At 43.0% G+C, this 21,167-nt stretch overlaps 1 protein-coding gene across 9 annotated transcripts in view; it reads right to left on the bottom strand.

Moving 5' to 3' along the window:
• The window catches only part of LOC134995168 (zinc finger protein 436-like), a 260,476-nt gene that overhangs the window by 127,146 nt on the left and 112,163 nt on the right, over positions 1-21,167 (bottom strand). For 3 of the 9 annotated variants that reach the window (XM_063951061.1, XM_063951063.1, XM_063951062.1), the window contains exon 12: positions 12,973-16,001. The exons of 5 other annotated variants lie outside the window; for them this stretch is intronic. In XM_063951061.1, coding sequence (XP_063807131.1) covers positions 15,121-16,001 — 881 coding nt within the window. In that variant the 3' untranslated portion in view covers positions 12,973-15,120. Of the gene's footprint in view, positions 1-880; positions 1,036-12,972; positions 16,002-21,167 lie in introns of those variants that run through there. One more of the 9 variants, XM_063951070.1, reaches the window with a different exon arrangement.

Raw genomic sequence — 21,167 nt, 5'->3', positions numbered from 1 at the left:
CTTCTGTGCCTTTTAGGATTAAAGCATATTTGTGAAGCAGTCGTCTGCAATCTGATATGAAAGCGAGAGAGAGAGTTGGGAGAGGGGAGGGTTCCCGAGAACATGCCCCCTATTTTCATCCTTGATCTGACTCTAAACGGTAGAGCTTATCCTGCACAGAATCAGCTTCTGGTCACGGACATCTGTTGCAGCCGGCAACTCTCAGTCCAGGAGACGTTCTACTGTACACCCCCCTCTGCCGATGGCAGTTCTGACACATAAAAGTGACATGTACCAGACAGTTCTGAGGTCCTTCACTCTCAAAACTAATTGAAGCTATGCCAAAAAGTGGTAGCAGGGGTGACTTTCTAGTGATGTTTCTTTTGTATCCAGTATGTATATTTTTTAATGGATCCATAACTGGACAAAGCCCCTTACACAATTCCAAGTCCTGCAATCGTTACGAAAGGTCTGCCCACAGATTGAATAAAAGTCTTGCTTTGCACTAAATCAACAGTTTATTCACATAGACTGGTGTGAACCCTTTATATCGCTAAGGATTTGAGCCATTAGAAAAGCAGCGGCCGAACTGGGAACACGAGAATGGTCTCTCCCCAGTGTGAGTGCAGTAATGCTTGACAAGGCTGGATCTCTGGACAAAGCTTTTGCAGCACTCCGTGCACTTAAAAGGTTTCTTGCCAGAGTGAATATGCTGATGTATAACAAGAGCAGATCTGCTGGAAAAGCATCTCCTGCACTCCGGGCATAAAAATGGCCTCTCCCCGGTGTGAGTCCTCTTATGGTACAGGAGATGTGACCTCTGATGAAAGGAATTCCCACAGTAACAGTGAAACAATTTATCCTCTGCGTGAATTTGATGATGTTTGGCAAATCTCAATTTGGAACTGAAACGCACTCAGCAAACTGAGGATCTATAGAGATTACTGGCGCTATGCGTCTGCTGATGGGTGACGAGGGCTGAATGATTAGGGAAAATTTGCTGACACTCCGAGTACTGATGCGTCTTCTCAGGATAGTGTGAGGAGGCGTGCGGACCTGCTGGGGACAAAAGTACTAAGATAAACCCTCTGTACATCAGCGGACGGTTCACGTCATCATGTGCTATAAACTCTGTATAGTTATATATATGTACAATAAAGGTGAGATCCTTGCTGTGCCCGATTTTGACTATGCGATTTCCCTTGAACTCCCCCAGAGTCCAGGTAGCACAGATTTTGACTATCTGTACTTTCGATTTTGTCTATGTACGATTTTGACTAAATGCCAATTTCCACTATACTTTGTACTAGTCAAGATTGACTTGCCTGCACAGTCTATCTAGCCTTGCGATACCGACCCCGCTGGAGCGCGCATCGGGATCGAATCTGTATCGCAAGCTGCCTAACACCTTGAGATATTCACTAACTTTCCTTAAGATTTTGACTATATAGTCAAAATCTTACAGATTTATCTCACCGTGTGTACACACCTTAGACATCAGGTTTTACACAATTTTACAGATGTGTCCTCATACATCTTAACTCAATGGGGGTCATTCCGAGTTGTTCGCTCGTTGCCGATTTTCGCTATGCTGCGATTTGTTGCTAACTGCGTGTGCGCATGGTACGCAGAGCGCATGCACTAAGTTATTTAACACAAAACTTAGTAGATTTGCTGGTGTTCGAGCGACGCTTTTCAGTCGCACTGCTGATCGGTGAATGATTGACAGGAAAGGGGCGTTTTTGGGTGGTAATTGAGCATTTTCCGGGAGTGTGCTAAAAAATGCAGGCGTGTCAGATAAAAACGCAGGAGTGGCTGGGGAAACGGGGGAGTGGCTGGCCGAACGCAGGGCGTGTTTGTGACGTCAAAGCAGGAACTAAACGGACTGAGCTGATCGCAATCTGTGAGTAGGTCTGGAGCTACTCAGAAACTGCAAAGAATTATTTAGTAGCAGTTTTGCTAATCTTTTGTTCGCAATTCTGCTATGCTAAGATACACTCCCAGAGGGCGGCGGCCTAGCGTGTGCAATGCTGCTAAAAGCAGCTAGCGAGCGAACAACTCGGAATGAGGGCCAATATCCCACGCAATAGCAGATGCCCGGTGACAGGTCCCATGTGTCAAAGTCGAAAAATATCATGAATCACTTGCCTTGTACTAACCCCTCATGCACATGTCCGCTGCACGTGCACACGCTCTGCCGTGAGTGCACATATCCGCAATTTGCGTAAGATCGCTCCGGCGATCACGCGCGGTGTATGCGCATTTACGGTAGAGTTTGTATGCATCTAGCGTGCGACTCGATCATAACATATTTAACCCATATAGAGTATATTGTAGTGAATATTCCCCTTAACAATGTCAGCAAGTATGTTTAGTTTAAACGGTTCTTGGACAGAGAAATTCCTCTTTGCATGATAGGAAGGGTCAGATAAAGGTTGAACGGTGGTGTCTAGTATCCAGCTGTAGAGTATTTTAATGGTAACATTTTGGTGTTGGTTAGGAAGAGATTGCTCGCTCCTGCGTATAGTTATGTACAAAAGTAGTTTATAGACATTTACTGTATTTGCTGTTCATTATCCATGCGGGGGGAATTTAGAGGATACCACCCACTACAGCAGTTGGGGAGAGGCACAGCCCACCTGTTCAAATCTACCTATGACCTTTGTTATAATGCAGAGACACATTCCTGTGTCCAATGAACAATGAGATTGTAGGAACCATTGTATTGTGAATGTATGCTGTATATATAAGGACCACCATTGCTGGGCCAGTCACTCACTCTCTCTGAAAGGCTTTCTCATTGAATGCTGAGGGCTGGATCCAGGACGCGCTTGCGAATCATTCCCATATGTGTAAGTTTCTCTGTAGCCATTTTGTTATCCTCTGTGTTTGCCATTTGTTCTCATTGTGTACTCATTCTGTTTGCTTGTGTTTGCGATCGTTCGCTATTGTTCATATTATTCCTTGTTATTCTGTTTAGATTTTTATGTTAGTTCTGTAGTGTATAAGCTGTATTGTTTTCCCCTTTTTACTCTAAAGCAATTCACGAAGGTGTTAGAGCCTGAGTGGTTTTTAAATCCAAACAAGGTCTTGCGTATTCACTAGTTACTGTAAAGGGTTTTCTTAGTGTCTCAATCGCTCAAACAGCTTTCATATTATCAAGGTTAATAAGCATTACATCATCATAGTATTACATTGCCAAGGTTTAAAGTGTAAGCATACCCTTACGGTGTATTGTTACTAAGGGTTACTGTGTATCATTCCGTGAGCGTACGTGTCGCTCGTGCGTCGCGCCCACGGCCTAGTGTCTGCTACGCTAGTTGCGTACCCTTACGGTACTCAGTGCGCCAATAGCGTACTTAGTCGGTAATAGAATATAGCTTAATGTTTAAAGGTAATAACTGACATTGTCAATTGGGGGACTCATCCGGGCCTCCTCATATCCGCAACCTAGCGGAACCAGGCAGACTTTATCCATCAGCAAAGGGCGGGAAGGTAGTATCCCCTGTTAGCCGTTTGGTGGTTGGGGATACAGTAGTGCTGATCAGATAAGCGTCTGCTCCGCTTGGTTTGTAGGGATGCTGGTGGGATCCGGAACCGAAAGGTAAGAACGTTAAGCTATTGTCTTTTAAATCTGTTTTAATTTCTGTTTGGTGCCAACTGCGCACGCAACACATGTAACACACGCACACTCCTGTACTTTGCATATCTGACCATATTGTTGCAAAACAAGGTTCAAATGAGTCATATTGTGTTTGATTCAGATTGGATTGCTTATCTGTTTAAGTAGGTTTAAAAGTATATTTAAAAGTTGCTGCAAAAGCCTTGATATAGTGTTGTTTTTTTTTTTTTTTTAACTCAGGCCTAAAATAACTTCAGGGGCTTGCATAGTGATTTTTTTTTGTGACAAAGGAAGCCGCATGGTCTGTCCTCCATTTTGTGTAACCCTCATGGATGTGGAAGGGGGAGGAGCAGCCGCCATTTTGGGAAGGTCAATTCTTTTCTAAATAGCTGATTTTCAGTCTGCTCAGGAATAATCAGCCGTCCTTGGTCAAAAAGAAATCACCATTTATGAGTTACCAATGCATTTATTTAACCCATGCCATAGACAATTACAAATAGATTCAGATGGGGTTTAATAAAAAGTTAATAGTAAGATGAATATTTGATGTAAGAACGACACACAGATATAAAACAAAGTGTTTTTTTTTCTTCTTTACCTCCACGATTCTGTTAAACTCTGCTTGTTGTAAGATAAGCCATTGAAATGCAAATTAACCTGTGCAGCAGCTTTTTTTCCTGGCAGTGAAAGGCCACCTTCACAGACAGTCAAAGGCACATTCATATGCAAATTAGAGGAGAGAATGGGTCTCGGGAGACCAGTGAATAGTACATAGATATAATATTATAATTATGTGTGTGTGTTTAGATCAATGTATGTTCTGCAAGATAGCTATCCAATATGAATCATACTATTGGAAGCATTGATTAGTAGATTAATTTAGACCTGCATTTTGTGTATTTTCACATATCTACCTTTCTGTTTGTCATTAGCATTGATCACGTGCTGAGAAAATTTGTTGCTATTTAGTTAAAAGTAAAAGTAATACTTAAGGGAGTAATTGTAGAACACGCACGCAGCCTGACCCAGTTATAAAGGTTATACAGGAGATACTGTGTGGTGCTTGGTAAACGATTATAGTTAAATATCGTTTGCATTTATAGAAGCGTGTTATTTGTGTTACTGCGGACGTATCCGGCCTGTGTACACGTGTCTCTGACCGAGTGCGAGACAGCGTACGCAACGCAAAGGCCTACACACGTGGCGTGTATCACGCAACGTGCGTACGGATACGCCCACTAAATACAAATCACACGATAGCATTGTTTTAGTAGGCGATACGGAAGCCACGCGATAATAGCACAAATTTGTTCAGTTTCCAAAATTTAGTTTAAAAAGATCCTTCTCTCGTTGCATTACCTCTGGGATTAGCCTGTGTTACCTGAACGAAAGAAATTTTCTGTACAGAAAAAATCAAAGTATATGTGAAGTGAAAGAGCGTGTGTATGCAAGTAAAGTTTTCTTTGGTGTGAACCCCGGAAATCGAGATCTCGTAGAAGGATACCCATGAAGTGAACACGTGGTGGCGTGGGAGAAGGCCATCTCACGTTAACAGTGAATAAGGTAAAAGGAGCAATTAGTGTTACAGCAGACCAGATGGTCCGCGAAAGTCAGAAATCCGTTAAAAGTACCTATACGAAGTTTCTGAAGACCCTGACTTAAGAAAGGTCAGAGGTAGTGAGCGCAGCCCTGGGGGTTGGCGCAGTACCCATATAGGCCCGTTTTGAGAATACGCTCCGGCTGAAGGTTTCGCAGCCTAAACAACCGATTCCGCTGGTCGTTCTGCGGATAAGTAATAGTTACTTATACGCAGTGCGACTGTACCGCATGTAATTGTGTGCATTAGTTGGTTACCTTGATACCCATTACGCAATTTGCGTACGCTTTGCGGGATCATAAACACTATTTGTACATTTTGACGTGATTTGTGTAGGTTTTTTTTATTTTAAGGGAAGTTCGCTGATCACTCAGGAATTCTCCAGCAACTGATACTTACTGGGGAGGGTAGCATACTCCCACACGCCCCAGTAAATAGAGGTTACATAGGGGCCCTGGGTTGAGTACGCCAGCGCTGAAGCAGTGTGTGGGCATATTGGTCGACGTGGGCGAGAGTGGGTGAAGGCACTCGTTGGACTTTCACCGTCGCCTTACCTCTGGGAACGTGTTTTTTGTAGGAATTCGCTGAGAAGGCAATACCTGCAAAGAATGGGGGCCAGTTGCTCAAGTAAGGGACGATCAACCAAGGTTCAGGTTGATATTATTCCGCGGCCAGCAGGGTCGGCGAGGTACATAATGTGTGAAAAATATGGATCACACGCAGAAGTTTTATGCAATGAGTGGGAACGTATGACTGTGAACGATGGGGAGAAGTTTCCCAGGGTAGGCAGTTTTAATCCTGAGGTTTTGCAAAATTTAAGGAGAAGGATATGTCTGATAAAATTCGGGAAGCAACGGATTAGACATTATGATTATTTACAGTTATGGCAACAGGAAGGGGAGATACAAAGGGGATTAGCTCAAGCAGCTGGTTCCCATCTTAGCAGGAAACTGATGGCAACTGGAGAAACAATGGCTACAGAGAATGGCATACTGGGATATGATGATAATAGTGCACTTAATAAATGTATTAATGATGATAATAGTAAGCGTAATAAATGTAATAATGATAGAAGTAAAACTGATAAATGTACAAATTCTAACCCGTGCAAGTTGCACCCCATGTTAAACTTCCCTCAGGATTACAAGCAAGAAAGTGAGCCCAGCACGATGTCGGCACTTTTTCCAGCAGCCATCATACGAGACACCCAGATGGGCACGGCCCAATCGGTAAAGGCAGTAGTCAAGCCCCCTTACGGAGGGTCAGGTGAGGTCGTGTCCACAGGTAAGTACGGTATTGTATGTTATGCACAGACAATTGCACCTCACATTGTAGAGTATAGAGAGGTAGCGGTTTCTGTATTAACGGATGGTTTAAAGGAAGTGTTGAGAACAAGGGTACAGACCACTCAACCTAATTGGAAAGGTATGTCGGTGGCTGCTTTGAGAGAGACCGCTATTGAGCATGATCGGAACATCGTAAGACACAGGGAGTCACAGGGCGGTAAGCAAATGACAATAAGTAGACAGGCCCTGGCAACGAAGCCACATCAGCTTAAGCCCCAGACTTACCCCTGTGGGTAAGTCGAATGTGATAAAATGTTAGAACTGCCAGAGGGAAGGGCATTATGCACGGAATTGTATGTTTAGAGACCCACATAAGGTATATAAACCCCCTAGACAACGACATAGCGCACATAATTGTAATCAGGGATCATATAGGAAAAATTTTGGGCCGCACCTGTAATTTGCAGCCAGTGAAGTTGATTATTAGCCTTGATAGTAAGCCTGAGGTTACAGTCGATGTAATTGGTAGGTCATTCCTTGTAGACACAAGGGCGGCCAGGTAAACTCTGTGATTTATCTTTAAATATTTCCTTTTCATCTCTGACGTTCACCAGACAGCTCAAACGTCACATGTCTACTTGGTCTTTTCAGAGGTCTACCCAACCCCAGTATACCTTACCAGCATCGTTGTGTCTGGCCAAACACAAAGGGTGGAGAGTGGAAATACTGGTGGGGGAGACTGTGCAGAGATACCGATGGACATGTTGGTGTGACAGCCTGATGGTGAACGGAAATCTGACAATGTTTCTTTCTATTGTTCTCTCTCTTTGTTCTTTCATGTTTTACGGATGGTATGTCACACAACAGTTAGACAAATGGTAATGCAAGATTTATGCTCCTTACAGAAAGATCACTGAGTCGGAAAGAATATCGTATCACTGGAGTGTTCGTTTTGGGAAGACTGAGAGACAGCACTGTTGAGACGACATCTGAGCAAGAAGAGCAAGAAGACTACAGGACAATTATCGTAACATTTTTCTTTCCCTTCAATTATTTTCGGTACCCCCATTACAACTTTCTCTTTCTCCTCCTGTAAGATGGACTCGCCCCAAGAGACTGCAGTCCGTGTTTTCCTGTTGACCCTGTTGTTGACCAGAGCAGTCTGTTCCGGTGAGAGTACCAGTGAGGTCGAGAAAGGATCTGGAATGGGTTCTGATGATCCAGATGGATTCATAGAACTCCCAAGAGCAACACAATCACTGAGCAAAGGCGAGTATCAGAAAACGATCTGGTAGCCATGACACTAACAGACATTGTGAAGGATTGTTAGCTGAAGAGAATTGTATCTGTAGGAATTGTGACAACATAGTTGAGGACGGGTGCATCCAGAGATGTCAGTCCAGCATTAATATCAATATGGACCGTCATCCATTGAGTGACTATCACTCATTAGTGGGTAAGGTTTTAAACCAAACGGAATGCTGGGTGTGCTCACAAGTACCTCAAGGTCATAGAAAGTCAGGACTAGTGCCATACTCTTTAACGATAGATGAGGTACTTGAATTAAGGGGTGGGAGACCGGTGGACAAGAAATTTAATATTTCTAGGCCTCCTAGTTTGAAGCTCCACCAATATCATGTGGATAGGTCCCTAATATGTTTTAACATTTCCAATCCCCGAAAGCCGGGAAATTGGGAAGTGACATGGAACAACCGAACCATGACATTCTCACACAGAGTCGATAGAATGCCCATTGACTCAGAGCTTATACGCCAAATAGCCAACAGTCAGAGATATTTCCAATATAGGTACACTCTAGGAAGTAGGACCATGCGAGTTGGAGAAGTATCACCAGGATACTGTGCACATATCATACAACCTGATACGTGTACTAGACAAATGAGAGAGTTAGGGATAGGATTCTTCACCTGGAAGGTTTGTAATATGGTGATGTCATTTTCTGTCCCATATGTCCTCCCCGATGATGCATATTTCATATGTGGGAGGAAGGCGTATAAGTGGCTTGCCCCAAACTCAGAGGGATTGTGTTACATTGGAAGAGTGTTACCGGAAGTAATGACCATTACCCATGATAGAATGAAAGACGTTCACCGCAATGCTCAAGCTCCTTACACTCACACCCATTACGAACACATTGTAAAGAGACACCTTATAGATAGGACAGAGCATGCAGCCTCTGATTTGATCCACGAATCCACCGGGATTCAACTCCTGCTCGCGCTAGATATCACCCGTACCGCCAGAGGAGTTATAAATTTTAGGTATATTACCGCGCTAGCGAACCTGATAGACAATATCACAGAGATGTATGACGACACCTTCAGGTATACTGAGAGAGAATTGCAAGCTTACAAAACGGAACTAATCCAGCACAGGATGGTTCTCAATTACATCACAGCAGTGACAGGAGGGTATTGTGTCACCCTAGCAACTCAGTATGGTGTAAAGTGTTGTACGTATATCACAAACAGCACTGAGGACCCAACCAAGGTCATAGATCAAAAGATAGACGATATCTTGCAATTGAAGTGGGAGTTCCGAAGGAGACACAACCTTACCCTTGCTTCTGTGGGTAATGAACTGACCGGCTGGGTATCATGGTTGAACCCACGCAATTGGTTCTCAGGTTTAGGAGAATGGGCTCAAAATGTTATCGTTGCTGTAGGGAAATTTCTCTTATGTATCCTAGGAGTTGTCATAATGATTGGTTTGATATTCAGATGTGTTCGAATTTTAATGAATTGCAAGCGCAGTACCAAATTGATGAGTTTGAGGACCGAGGGCATTGTAACAACAACTAGTTTAATTTATGACCCATCAATCGAGACAATGCTGTGATAAGATGTGATTCCACGGTCCGTTTCTTTCACCCGTTTGTCCTTTGTTTTTCTCCAAGGTAAAAAGACATCCACTTGGAAGAAGAATTTGATGACCCATTATACAGACCATTGATGAACTGTTTCACCGACAATTGATGAACCCTTAGAGACTTTAACTTTTATGGACACTTGAAGAGCTTTGCTTGCCACACAGCAAAGATACAGCAATCCGGACAAGACTTCAACAAGACATCAACAAAGACTCCAACAGACGCCCAAGGACGACCATATATATATATAATCATAAGAATGCATTTATAACGCATGTTTCTTATCTTCATCTCTTCTATCTTCAGGTAGTGGCACACATAGTCGACAGGTGATATAGACACATATATTAGCACTCACATATTTTCCCCCTTCATGTATCATCAACTAATGTGCATCCCATTTGTTGGAACTAAAAGCCGAAAAGAGCTCGGTAGAGTTTGTTAGCCCACTTACAGACCCTTAATACGGGATAAGAAGGATTCAATGTATACTTCGCAATACCTCGAAGCTTATTTTTAGAACATGTACGGCACGATGATACATGACCCCTCAGACATGAATTTCATACATACATGCTTTTTACTATCTCACTAGGTCATACATTTACCACCTTCTCCTCTCCTCCCTACTCCCAAATCATAATAAGGTATTTTATGGTAATATATATTTTTCTGCTTAATTGTTTAGATAGTGGCAGTTATTGTTGACTGCCAAAGGGTGGACTGTCAAAGTCGAAAAATATCATGAATCACTTGCCTTGTACTAACCCCTCATGCACATGCCCGCTGCACGTGCACACGCTCTGCCGTGAGTGCACATATCCGCAATTTGCGTAAGATCGCTCCGGAGATCACGCGCGGTGTATGCGCATTTACAGTAGAGTTTGTATGCGTCTAGCGTGCGACTCGATCATAACATATTTAACCCATATAGCGTATATTGTAGTGAATATTCCCCTTAACAATGTCAGCAAGTATGTTTAGTTTAAACGGTTCTTGGACAGAGAAATTCCTCTTTGCATAATAGGAAGGGTCAGATAAAGGTTGAACGGTGGTGTCTAGTATCCAGCTGTAGAGTATTTTAATGGTAACATTTCGGTGTTGGTTAGGAAGAAATTGCTCGCTCCTGCGTATAGTTATGTACAAAAGTAGTTTATAGACATTTACTGTATTTGCTGTTCATTATCCATGCGGGGGGAATCCAGAGGATACCACCCACTACAGCAGTTGGGGAGAGGCACAGCCCACCTGTTCAAATCTACCTATGACCTTTGTTATAATGCAGAGACACATTCCTGTGTCCAATGAACAATGAGATTGTAGGAACCATTGTATTGTGAATGTATGCTGTATATATAAGGACCACCATTGCTGGGCCAGTCACTCACTCTCTCTGAAAGGCTTTCTCATTAAATGCTGAGGGCTGGATCCAGGACGCGCTTGCGAATCATTCCCATGTGTGTAAGTTTCTCTGTAGCCATTTTGTTATCCTCTGTGTTTGCCATTTGTTCTCATTGTGTACTCATTCTGTTTGCTTGTTCGCTATTGTTCATATTATTCCTGGTTATTCTGTTTAGATTTTTATGTTAGTTCTGTAGTGTATAAGCTGTATTGTTTTCCCCTTTTTACTCTAAAGCAATTCACGAAGGTGTTAGAGCCTGAGTGGTTTTTAAATCCAAACAAGGTCTTGCGTATTCACTAGTTACTGTAAAGGGTTTTCTTAGTGTCTCAATCGCTCAAACAGCTTTCATATTATCAAGGTTAATAAGCATTACATCATCATAGTATTACATTGCCAAGGTTTAAAGTGTAAGCATACCCTTACGGTGTATTGTTACTAAGGGTTACTGTGTATCATTCCGTGAGCGTACGTGTCGCTCGTGCGTCGCGCCCACGGCCTAGTGTCTGCTACGCTAGTTGCGTACCCTTACGGTACTCAGTGCGCCAATAGCGTACTTAGTCGGTAATAGAATATAGCTTAATGTTTAAAGGTAATAATAACTGACATTGTCACATGCAACTCAGTTAGTGTTGGGCATCTTTTTCTGCCGAAAATGCATCTTATTCACTGCAATGTGAATAAGATGCACAAGCAGACCCTGTTGATTACGACATGTGGCGTACCTGTATTCTTTGTGCAACTGCAGCTGTATATGCATACAAAATATTATGTGACAGTGTTTTCTAGGAAAACACTGAAGCGTAGCATTTCGTATGCAGATACAGGCACAGTCACACACAGAATATAGGCATGCCACAAATCACTATAATCAGCAAAAGCTGCTTGTGCGTACTATTCACTTTGTTTAACGGATAAGACGCATTTTAATGGAAAAAGTTGCACAAATAGATGCTCGGCGCTACTAAGTAATGGTGTGGCATGGCGTCACTAGAAGGGCTGTTTCACGTGCAGAGAGGCTAGATGTAAGTGGACATTTCTGCATGTGGAACTGTTCCGTATATTAACCCTTTATTCCCATATAACATTGGAGTTTGCCTCAAACGATGTAGATTAGGGTGTAATATAAAAGGAGTGTTGCAAAAACATTCAGGCAGATGTATTAAGCCTGGAGAAATGATAAAGCAGTGATAAATGGAAGGTGACAACGTACCAGCCAATCATTACGGTTTTGAAAAGTGACAGTTAGGAGCTGATTGTCTGGTGCGTTATCACCTTCCACTTATCACTGCTTTATAACTTCTCCAGGCTTCATACATCTGCCCCATTGTCGTTTATTCATCCCAACAGGATGGATGCAGCCATAATTTCTTTTTACACTACTAGAATGTTGCTGAATCTGTTGCCTCCCTTAATTAAGGGGAAAACACCAAAAAGAACGGGTCGGGACAGTATCATTACAAATTTACTTTACATTTTATTTGTAACTTGTCCAGGGAAGAGATCTGATAATACACCCAGCCCTATATTACACGACCACCTGTCTGGGGTTTGGTTTGCACTACCGGTCCCAGCACCATCAGAGCATCTGAGCCGTGAATCAGGATGACAGCGGCAGTGTGGCACAGTGTTGGATTGTGGTGGGCCGTGCGATGTTTAGACACACATAGAAAATGTATCCTGTCCTCAGCTCCCTGACAGATTCCACTGGAAACAGGGCAACCAAATCCTATAAATGGTCACAGGTGTTATATACAGAGGAGGCAGTCAGCAGGATGAGTGACAGTATGAAAATATTACAAAAAAACAAAAACACTACTTCAAAAGATTAGGTGATGCAAGTTATAGTTACTGGGACGACCACTCTCAATCTGCAGAAAGGATGAATTGTGACTTCTCATCCATCACTGCTGGAATATAGAGTCTGCACCTTTATACTGTGTCTCATCTACAACTGTAGATGATGAGAGATTAGATAATCCATAATCAGACCACACAGATAGAACACAATAACCCTGCAGGAACACAGACAGATGTATTGTCACTAAGCACGGCCTGTACATGATATACAGTAATGGGTCATGGTGGGAGGTATGGATTGTGTATATTACATTTAAACCAATGGTGTATATTAGTTTGAAACTAATAGATTTATAATGCCTGGGTACTGTTTATAGCGTCACCTAATTGAAAGACAACTATTTTATAAACTTTTATTGTAGTGGAACAAAGACAACTTAACCTTAAAATACACACAGAAAAATAAAACAATTTACCTTGTCCCATGCAAGAATAGCAGCAGCCTCTGTACTACTTACACACTGGGACAGGACTCAGGAGGACTCTCTGTGTATGTCTCTATCGCTAGACCCAAATGGTTTAGTTGCATAACAGTTTACACAAGACTCAGACACCCAAGCAGGGAAGAGGAGAAGCTGGGATCCCTGTGTCACTTACAGCTCTCTCCACCCTCCTGTCTCTCCTCTGGATGAAAAGCTGTATCGATTGCTCATGAAACACGATACTCATGTGTCTCTGCCTTCACTGCATACTGTCCTGCTAGCATTCTGGCTGCTGGTTCTGCTGCTGCTTAAGAGGGAAAGCTACTGATGTCAGTGTGCTCTGGCCGGGGGGGCCTCCTGACAAGAGGGGGCCCGGGGTACAGTATGCCCTGCGTCCCCCCTTTAATCTGGCTCTGTCCGCAGGGAATGGTACCATTGCTGGTGATATTACAGGTCCCACACAGCCATGCTGAGAAATAGCCTGTCCCTGTGTACTATCATTTATACCATGGTATAGAGAGGTGAGTGTGTGTAATGGGACAGACGTCCTCTGAGCCACACAGTGAGTGGGTAACAGGATACCTGCACAGCAGGCACCAGGACGGGCAGATGACAGCCGCGGGTATGACAAGGTCACAACTCTCTGGCACATCTATACATCAGGGTGCGATTACCTCGTCGTCAGGTGACTGATGTAATAATAGAGATGGAGCTATAGACGGAGCTTACCTAGATATTAGTAAGGCCTGATCCCACACTGTAGACTCAGAAATCAGCTATCACGCTAGGGTATGAATACAATGGTGGCTGAATAGAGACAATGCCTACACTTGTATTACATGGGTTACATGAGGAGGGAGGGGCTGCCAGTGTCAGGTCAAAGGTTACACAGTACTTCTGTGGCAGGGAAATGCGGTGAGGTAAATGGCTCAGGAAACACTGGCTAGTGCCATAGCCAGATTAACATACAATATATGAGCCAAAGGGCTCATGTGGGCATTATACACAGGTGCAGCAGTATATACATTTGGGCATTATACACAGGTGCAGCAGTATATACATTTGGGCATTATACACAGGTGCAGCAGTATATACATGTGGGCATTATACACCGGTGCCATGTGGGCATTATACACCAGTGCAGCAGTATATACATGTGGACATTATACACCGGTGTAACATTACATACATGTGGGAATTATACACAGGTGCAGCAGTACATACATGTGGGCATTATACACAGGTGCAGCAGTATATACATGTGGGCGTTATACACAGGTGCAGCGGTATATACATGTAGGCATTCTACACAGGGGCAGCGGTATATACATGTGGGCATTATACACAGGGGCAGCAGTACATACATGTGGGAATTATACACAGGTGCAGCGGTATATACATGTGGGCATTATACACAGGTGCAGCGGTATATATATGTGAGCATTATACACAGGTGCAGCGGTATATACATGTGGGCATTATACACAGGTGCAGCGGTATGTAAATGTGGGCTTTATACACAGGTGCAGCAGTATGTACATGTGGGCGTTATACAGAGGTGCAGCAGTATGTACATGTGGGTGTTATACAGAGGTGCAGCAGTACGTACATGTGGGCGTTATACACAGGTGGAGCAGTATATACATGTGGGCGTTATACAGAGGTGCAGCAGTATATATATCTGGGCATTATACACAGGTGCAGCAGTATATACTTATGGAAATTTGCTGAGTTTTGATCAGAGATTTGTGGAAAAGATAGACAGGTGAGGCACTGCCTCACCAGTCGTAGATGTCTTACTCCAGAGTTTTGACTATAAAAATGAGTAGAATAATACAAAGAAGATATTTAGAATAAATTCTTTGCAATTATCATATACGTTATATAATCAAAACTCTGGCTTATACGTTAGTATGACAGAAAAGTAATTAAAGTGATGTTCTCCCTATATACAGGAAAACCATACATTGCAGCCCTACACCTTATAATGCATTTGGCGGGAAAATATATCCACTTTTTGATTTCCAGTTTGTAAACAAGTCTTGCTATGCATGTGACGGGCAGTTTATTCACCAAGATCGGTGTGAACTCTCTGATGTCGCCAAAGATTCGAGCTATCAGAAAAGCAGCGGCCGCACTGGGAACACACAAACGGCCTCTCCCCGGTGTGAGTGCGCTGATGCTTGACAAGGCTGGAACTCTGGACAAAGCACCTGCCGCATTCCGCGCAACGATGAGGTTTCTCACCAGAGTGTAGCCGCAGATGCATGGCAAGTGCAGAATTGGCTGTAAAACATCTCCCACACTCCGGACAGGGATAGGGCCTCTCTCCGGAATGAATGCGTTGATGTTTGACCAGGCTGGATCTCGTGGCAAAGCATTTGCTACAATTCGTGCACTGAAAAGATTTCACGACAGAGTGCAGCCGCTGATGCACGATAAGCGCAGACCCATCAGCAAAACATCTGCCGCACTCCATGCATGAAAGCGGCTTCTCCCCGGTGTGAGTGCCTTGATGCTTCACAAGGTCGGCTTTCTGGACAAAACATTTGCCGCACTCCGTGCACTTAAATGGCTTCTCGCCGGAGTGAATCCGCTGGTGCGCAGTAAGGGCAGACCTGCCGGTAAAACCTCTCCCGCACTCTGGGCATGAAAATGGCATCTCCCCAGTGTGAGTCCTTTTATGGTACAGTAGACGTGACCTCTGATGGAAGGATTTCCCACAGTAAGAGCAGTGAAACAGTTTGTCCTTGGTGTGACATCGCTGGTGGGCGGTAAGAGCCAATTTGGAGCCGAAATACACTCCACAAACTGAGCATCTATACAGTTTACTGGCGTTATGCGTTTTTTCCTGATGGGCGATGAGTTCTGAATGATTAGGGAAACATTGCTGACAGTCCGAGCACTGATGCGTCTTCTCAGGATAGTGTGAGGAGGCGTGCGGACCTGTTGGGGACAAAAGTACTAAGATAAACCCTCTGTACATCAGCTGATGGGTTGCATCATCACATGTGAGACATTTTGTGTAGTGATACATATGTACCATATAGATATCAGATATTAAGTGTATTTAGTACTATATACAATTGTTACTTATAAGTTAACCCTGCCATTCCCACATGACCTTGGAGCTTATCTAGAACGGTCTAATTTACGATGTATTTAAACTATAAGTGGACTGTTGTACTGACATCATCACTCCACTCACATCAGCACAATGGAAGCAGCCATCTTTCTTTTTACACAACTAGAATGTTGTTGAATCTCCTCCCCTCACTGGCAATAAGGGTAAAACACCAAGCAGAATAAGATGGGACAGAGGGGCTAATTCAGTATGGATCACGTGTTATTTTTTCCCGAAAAAGTGGGAAAAGTGGGACCTGCGTATGGCTCACATTTTACTGATAGCCTCTGTCTGATTGACTGGCAGGTGCGTACAGAGGGCGGAGCGGCCAGCGTTTCCGGAAACGGTGGCGTGCTGCCAAGGTATGCGTCTCGGCCGCATATATCTTGACCTTGCAAGTCCCCCTGCGGCGGTCAGCCTGAGTAAGGCCAGCGGTCGCAGCACTGGGATCGCAATTGCAGCTAGTAAGCGTTTAACACCTCCTATGGCATTTACTATGGATCACATTTGCAAAGCTACCTGGGAGCAACTTTATAAATGCGATCCATGCTGAATGTGGCCAAATTTAGAAAAGCATAGAGTAATTCTGGGACAGAACAGATGTTAGACATTCACTTGACAACTTTATATGGTGCCCCAATCTGTCCAGGGAATATGTTTTTATAGTACCCCGACCTACACATCACCGATACAGAACCCCAACATTACTGCCTTTCTGACTGTGCACCTCTATGGGGGTGAGAGGAAAAAAATGTCAATCTTAATGATTGTGAGGTGCCACAGAAAGCCGGAACCTCGCAGCATTGGCTGATGATCAGATACCTTGGCTGCAGGGTACGGTACCATTGCTGGTGATATTACAGGTCCCACACAGCCATACTGAGAAATAACCTGTCCCTATTTACTATCATTTATACCATGGTATAGAGAGGTGAGTGTGTGTAATGGGGCAGATGTCCTCTGTGCCCCACAGTGAGTGGGTAACAGGAAACCTGTACAGCAGGAACCAGGATGGCTAGATACCAGCAGCGGGTATGACAAGGCCACAACTCTCTGGCACGTCTACACATCAGGGTGTGATTACCTCATAGTCAGGTGACTGGTGTAATAATAGAGATGGAGCTGTAGATGGAGCCTATCTAGATATTAGTAAGGCCTGATCCCACACAGAAGACTCAGAAATACATTATAATGCCCTAATGCTATGGCATGAATACAATGGTGGATGAATAGATACAATATTGGAACATGGACAAACAGAAACTTGTAGTACATGGAAAATATGTAGAGGAGGGAGTGGTGACCAGTGCAGGACCTGAGGACATGTAGTTGGACCAATGTCTTTCACTATCTGGTGATGGCGATGCCTCTCTATAGGTCACTGGTGAGACCACACATGGAAAACTGCGCTCAGGTCTGGGAAAAGGATCTCCAAAAGGACATAAATGAGAGATTGCACAAAGGGCGATTATAGCAGCGTATTCACTGGCGTTTCTATAATGGGTGCAGTGTGTGCGGTGCACACGGGCCACTGAGTCCAGAGGGGGTCTCCGCCGCGCACACTGCACCCATTTTTTTTAATAATCACCCCTCCGGAGTCCCGCGCTGATGTCACTGGGGATGTTAAAACCCCGTGAAAATGGCGCAGCGGCCATTTTCACAGAGTTCTACACATGCGCAGTAGAGAAATCACTGGGAAAATGCCCGCCGCGCCATTTTCCTGGAGATCTGCGCTTGCGCAGTAGAGTCTGAGCCCTCCAGAGCTCAGACTCTACAGCGCTCCTGTAGAGAGGAGGGGGCCCATATGGAGGAGGCAACACACAGGCCTCCTCCTCTCTTAAAGCACCCCTGAGCGTCTTAGTAGGGATAGAGCACCTTTCTATCAAACTTATTTGGCTTTGACAGGTTAACACCCACCGGCTACGCCCCCTTCGATATCAAATTATAGTGTTTGATATCGATTTTATATAAAATTTATAGAGCTCGATATCAAACTGTATTAAAAGATAATTGCTTTGAAAAGAATGTCACGCAACACCAGCCGCAGAGTGTCACGCAAAGCCGCGCGTCAAATTAAGTGGATGAAAGACACATATTACAGTTTTTAAAGCAGCACAGACTGAAAGAAATATTTTACACAGTTTTTAAAGTGACACAAAAGTCTTAGATGTACGGTTCTCACATTCCATCGGCTAAAAAAAAAAAAATCAACACACACATGGTATGCTTTAAAAAGTCTACTGATTTTAACCAACAGGTCCATGCGTGATTAATGATGACAGCGCACATTACAAAAGTCTTAGATGTACGGGACTCACATTCCATCAGCTAAAATTTCAGGCTATTTCACACATTGTATGATTTAAAAAGTTTACTGATTTTAATTACCAGGTCCATGCGTGATTAATGATGACAGCGCAAATTACAAAAGTCTTAGATCAGGGGTGGCCGGACTTTTGGAACCTGGGATCTACCTCTTGTTCACTTACTTACCGGTGATCTACCGGTGTCAAATAACACCAATATTAACGCTCACATTTAAAAATAGCATTAATAATGATAACATCAAATAACAGCACCAATATTAATGTGCACATTTAAAAATAGCATTAAGAATGACATCAAATAACCCCCCTCTGTGCAAATCCCCCCTTCCACTCCCCTACATAATAGCCCCCTGTACAATACCCTCCTCCGTGCAAATCCCCCACTATGCAGATATCCCCCCTTCCAGTTCCCTGTATATTAGCCTCCGTACAATAATTCTCTCTGTGCAGATCCTCTACCCTTTGCAGATCCCCCTTGTGTAAAAAAAAAAAAACCCCTGGTGAAGATACCACGCCCTGTGCAGTTCCCCCCACCACCTCTTTGCAGATCGTCCCTACCCTTGTGAAGAAACCCCCCTTTGCATAACTTACTTGACAAGTTGTCACGCTGCCTAGCTTCAGTTCTCCCTCACCCCGCAGTCACGCTCCCGCTTTCACGCTGCATGGACTCCCATTGGCTGCTTCTCATGTCGTTGCCACCTCCGGCTGGATCAAACTGGATCCAACTAGTGCCCAGGCTCCTCACATCGCGGGTGACATCATTACGTCACCCACGCACCCTGTTTTCCTGGGAACTGTAAAGAGAAGCAGCGGCGGCAGGCTCCTTACAGTTTTCTGTTAAGTCTGTCGCAATCTACTGGTGGATGCTCTGCGAGCTACTGGTAGATCGCAATATACCTTTTGGCCACCTCTGTCTTAGATGTACGGAGTAGCTGAACATCATAAAAAAAACAATAACAGATGCAATAAAAGGTGCGCTGGTTTCACAGCTAGAATTGTATTGAATATGCCAACTCAGTATGGCAAACAATAATGCAATAATGCTGAATACGGTATAAGCCACAATTTCTTTTACGTGGATAATACTCAGCAGGAAGAGAGGCTTCTCCTAGTCAGCAGTCGATTTATTGCATCTGTTATTGCAAAGCCTATTTTACTGATGTGGGATTAATAGGATATTTAATTGGTCATCCATTCCTTTATGTTCTTCCTACTTGTTTTGATATTGAGCCCCCGATGAAGTCGAGTAGGACGAAACGCGTTGGGTTTCTGGTTCGGATATAAGAATATCGGATATGTACTAATGAAGAAAACCACATTGGATTAACAAATTGTCCGCAATATACGGTGTCCATATCTGATGTCTGCATTTTGTTTATGTCAGTCATTTGTTATTCACTGTGATTGTTGAATACTTTTATATAAATATATAAAAAAATTATTTTAAAGTGAATTGTGGTCAAACCCTGGAATATATCATTGGGTTTAGCTCCCTTAGACACCACCCCCCTTTTACTGCATATATATATATATATATATATATATATATATATACACAAAGCGAATTGAATCGCACACACCTTTTTAAACATTTGTTGGGTGCACGGTGAAACAATCAGTACAGAGCAATCCGTGGTTTTTTTTCCACATGAACCAGCACACCAAAAAGTAGCAGGAATATCAATTCATTTAATCCATATTAATTCATTCAGAATTAATATGGATTAAATGAATTGATATTCCTGCTACTTTTTGGTGTGCTGGTTCATGTGGAAAAAAAACCACGGATTGCTCTATATATATATATATATATATATATATATAGAACAGTGTAATGGGCGGCACTCCAATAGATTTTAAGAAATCATACAGCTCACCAAGCCATCTTCGTTCAACGTTTCAGGTGCCTTTATTTACACCTTTCGTCAGGATATCCTGACGAAAGGTGTAAATAAAGGCACCTGAAACGTTGAACGAAAATGGCTTGGTGAGCTGTATGATTTCTTAAAATCCGTTGGAGTGCCGCCCATTACACTGTTCTGTTTGCTGGGCCTTGTAGTGCCACGGGAAGGCACCCTGGTATTTATTTCTTGCTGTAGGAGTGCCGGTCACAGTTGTTCTTATATATATATATATATTGGAAATACATAGTTGTGTGTGTGGAAAAGCTATTTTACTGCAGGCTGTTTAAAAATGCTGCACTCTGATGTGGAATTAGCGCCATTTAGCAGCGCATTTTGGAAATGCATTTAAATATATATATATATACACACAATTTAATGGTGTTGTATTATTTCATGTATATTGTTTGAATACAGATGCTATATGCTGTCTCATATTTTACAAAAGTTACATTTTAAAGATATTTTAGCGTATCTACATTTTAATCTAGTTTAAAAGAACACAGGCATTAATCGTATCTCATTTTCATTATTGGTTCAGCGACAGACAATGCAGAACATTATATACAAAGATAACGACATGTGCACATACGGTTCCAAAGATGATGTTTTACCAAGTTATCAAATGAACCATGGTAAGCTAAGCCTATAAAAATCATTGACACGTTTTTATTTATTTTTAAAAGTTTAAATAGTATGAATTTATAGCCACGGCCTACAATTTGTTCATTTTTACTTATTTTTAAAAGTTTAAATAGTA

The sequence above is a fragment of the Pseudophryne corroboree genome, chromosome 2, assembly GCF_028390025.1.
Source record: "Pseudophryne corroboree isolate aPseCor3 chromosome 2, aPseCor3.hap2, whole genome shotgun sequence".
NCBI lineage: Eukaryota > Metazoa > Chordata > Amphibia > Anura > Myobatrachidae > Pseudophryne > Pseudophryne corroboree.
Note: the sequence above shows the minus strand (reverse complement) of the source record. Positions and strands in the feature narration are given on the sequence as shown.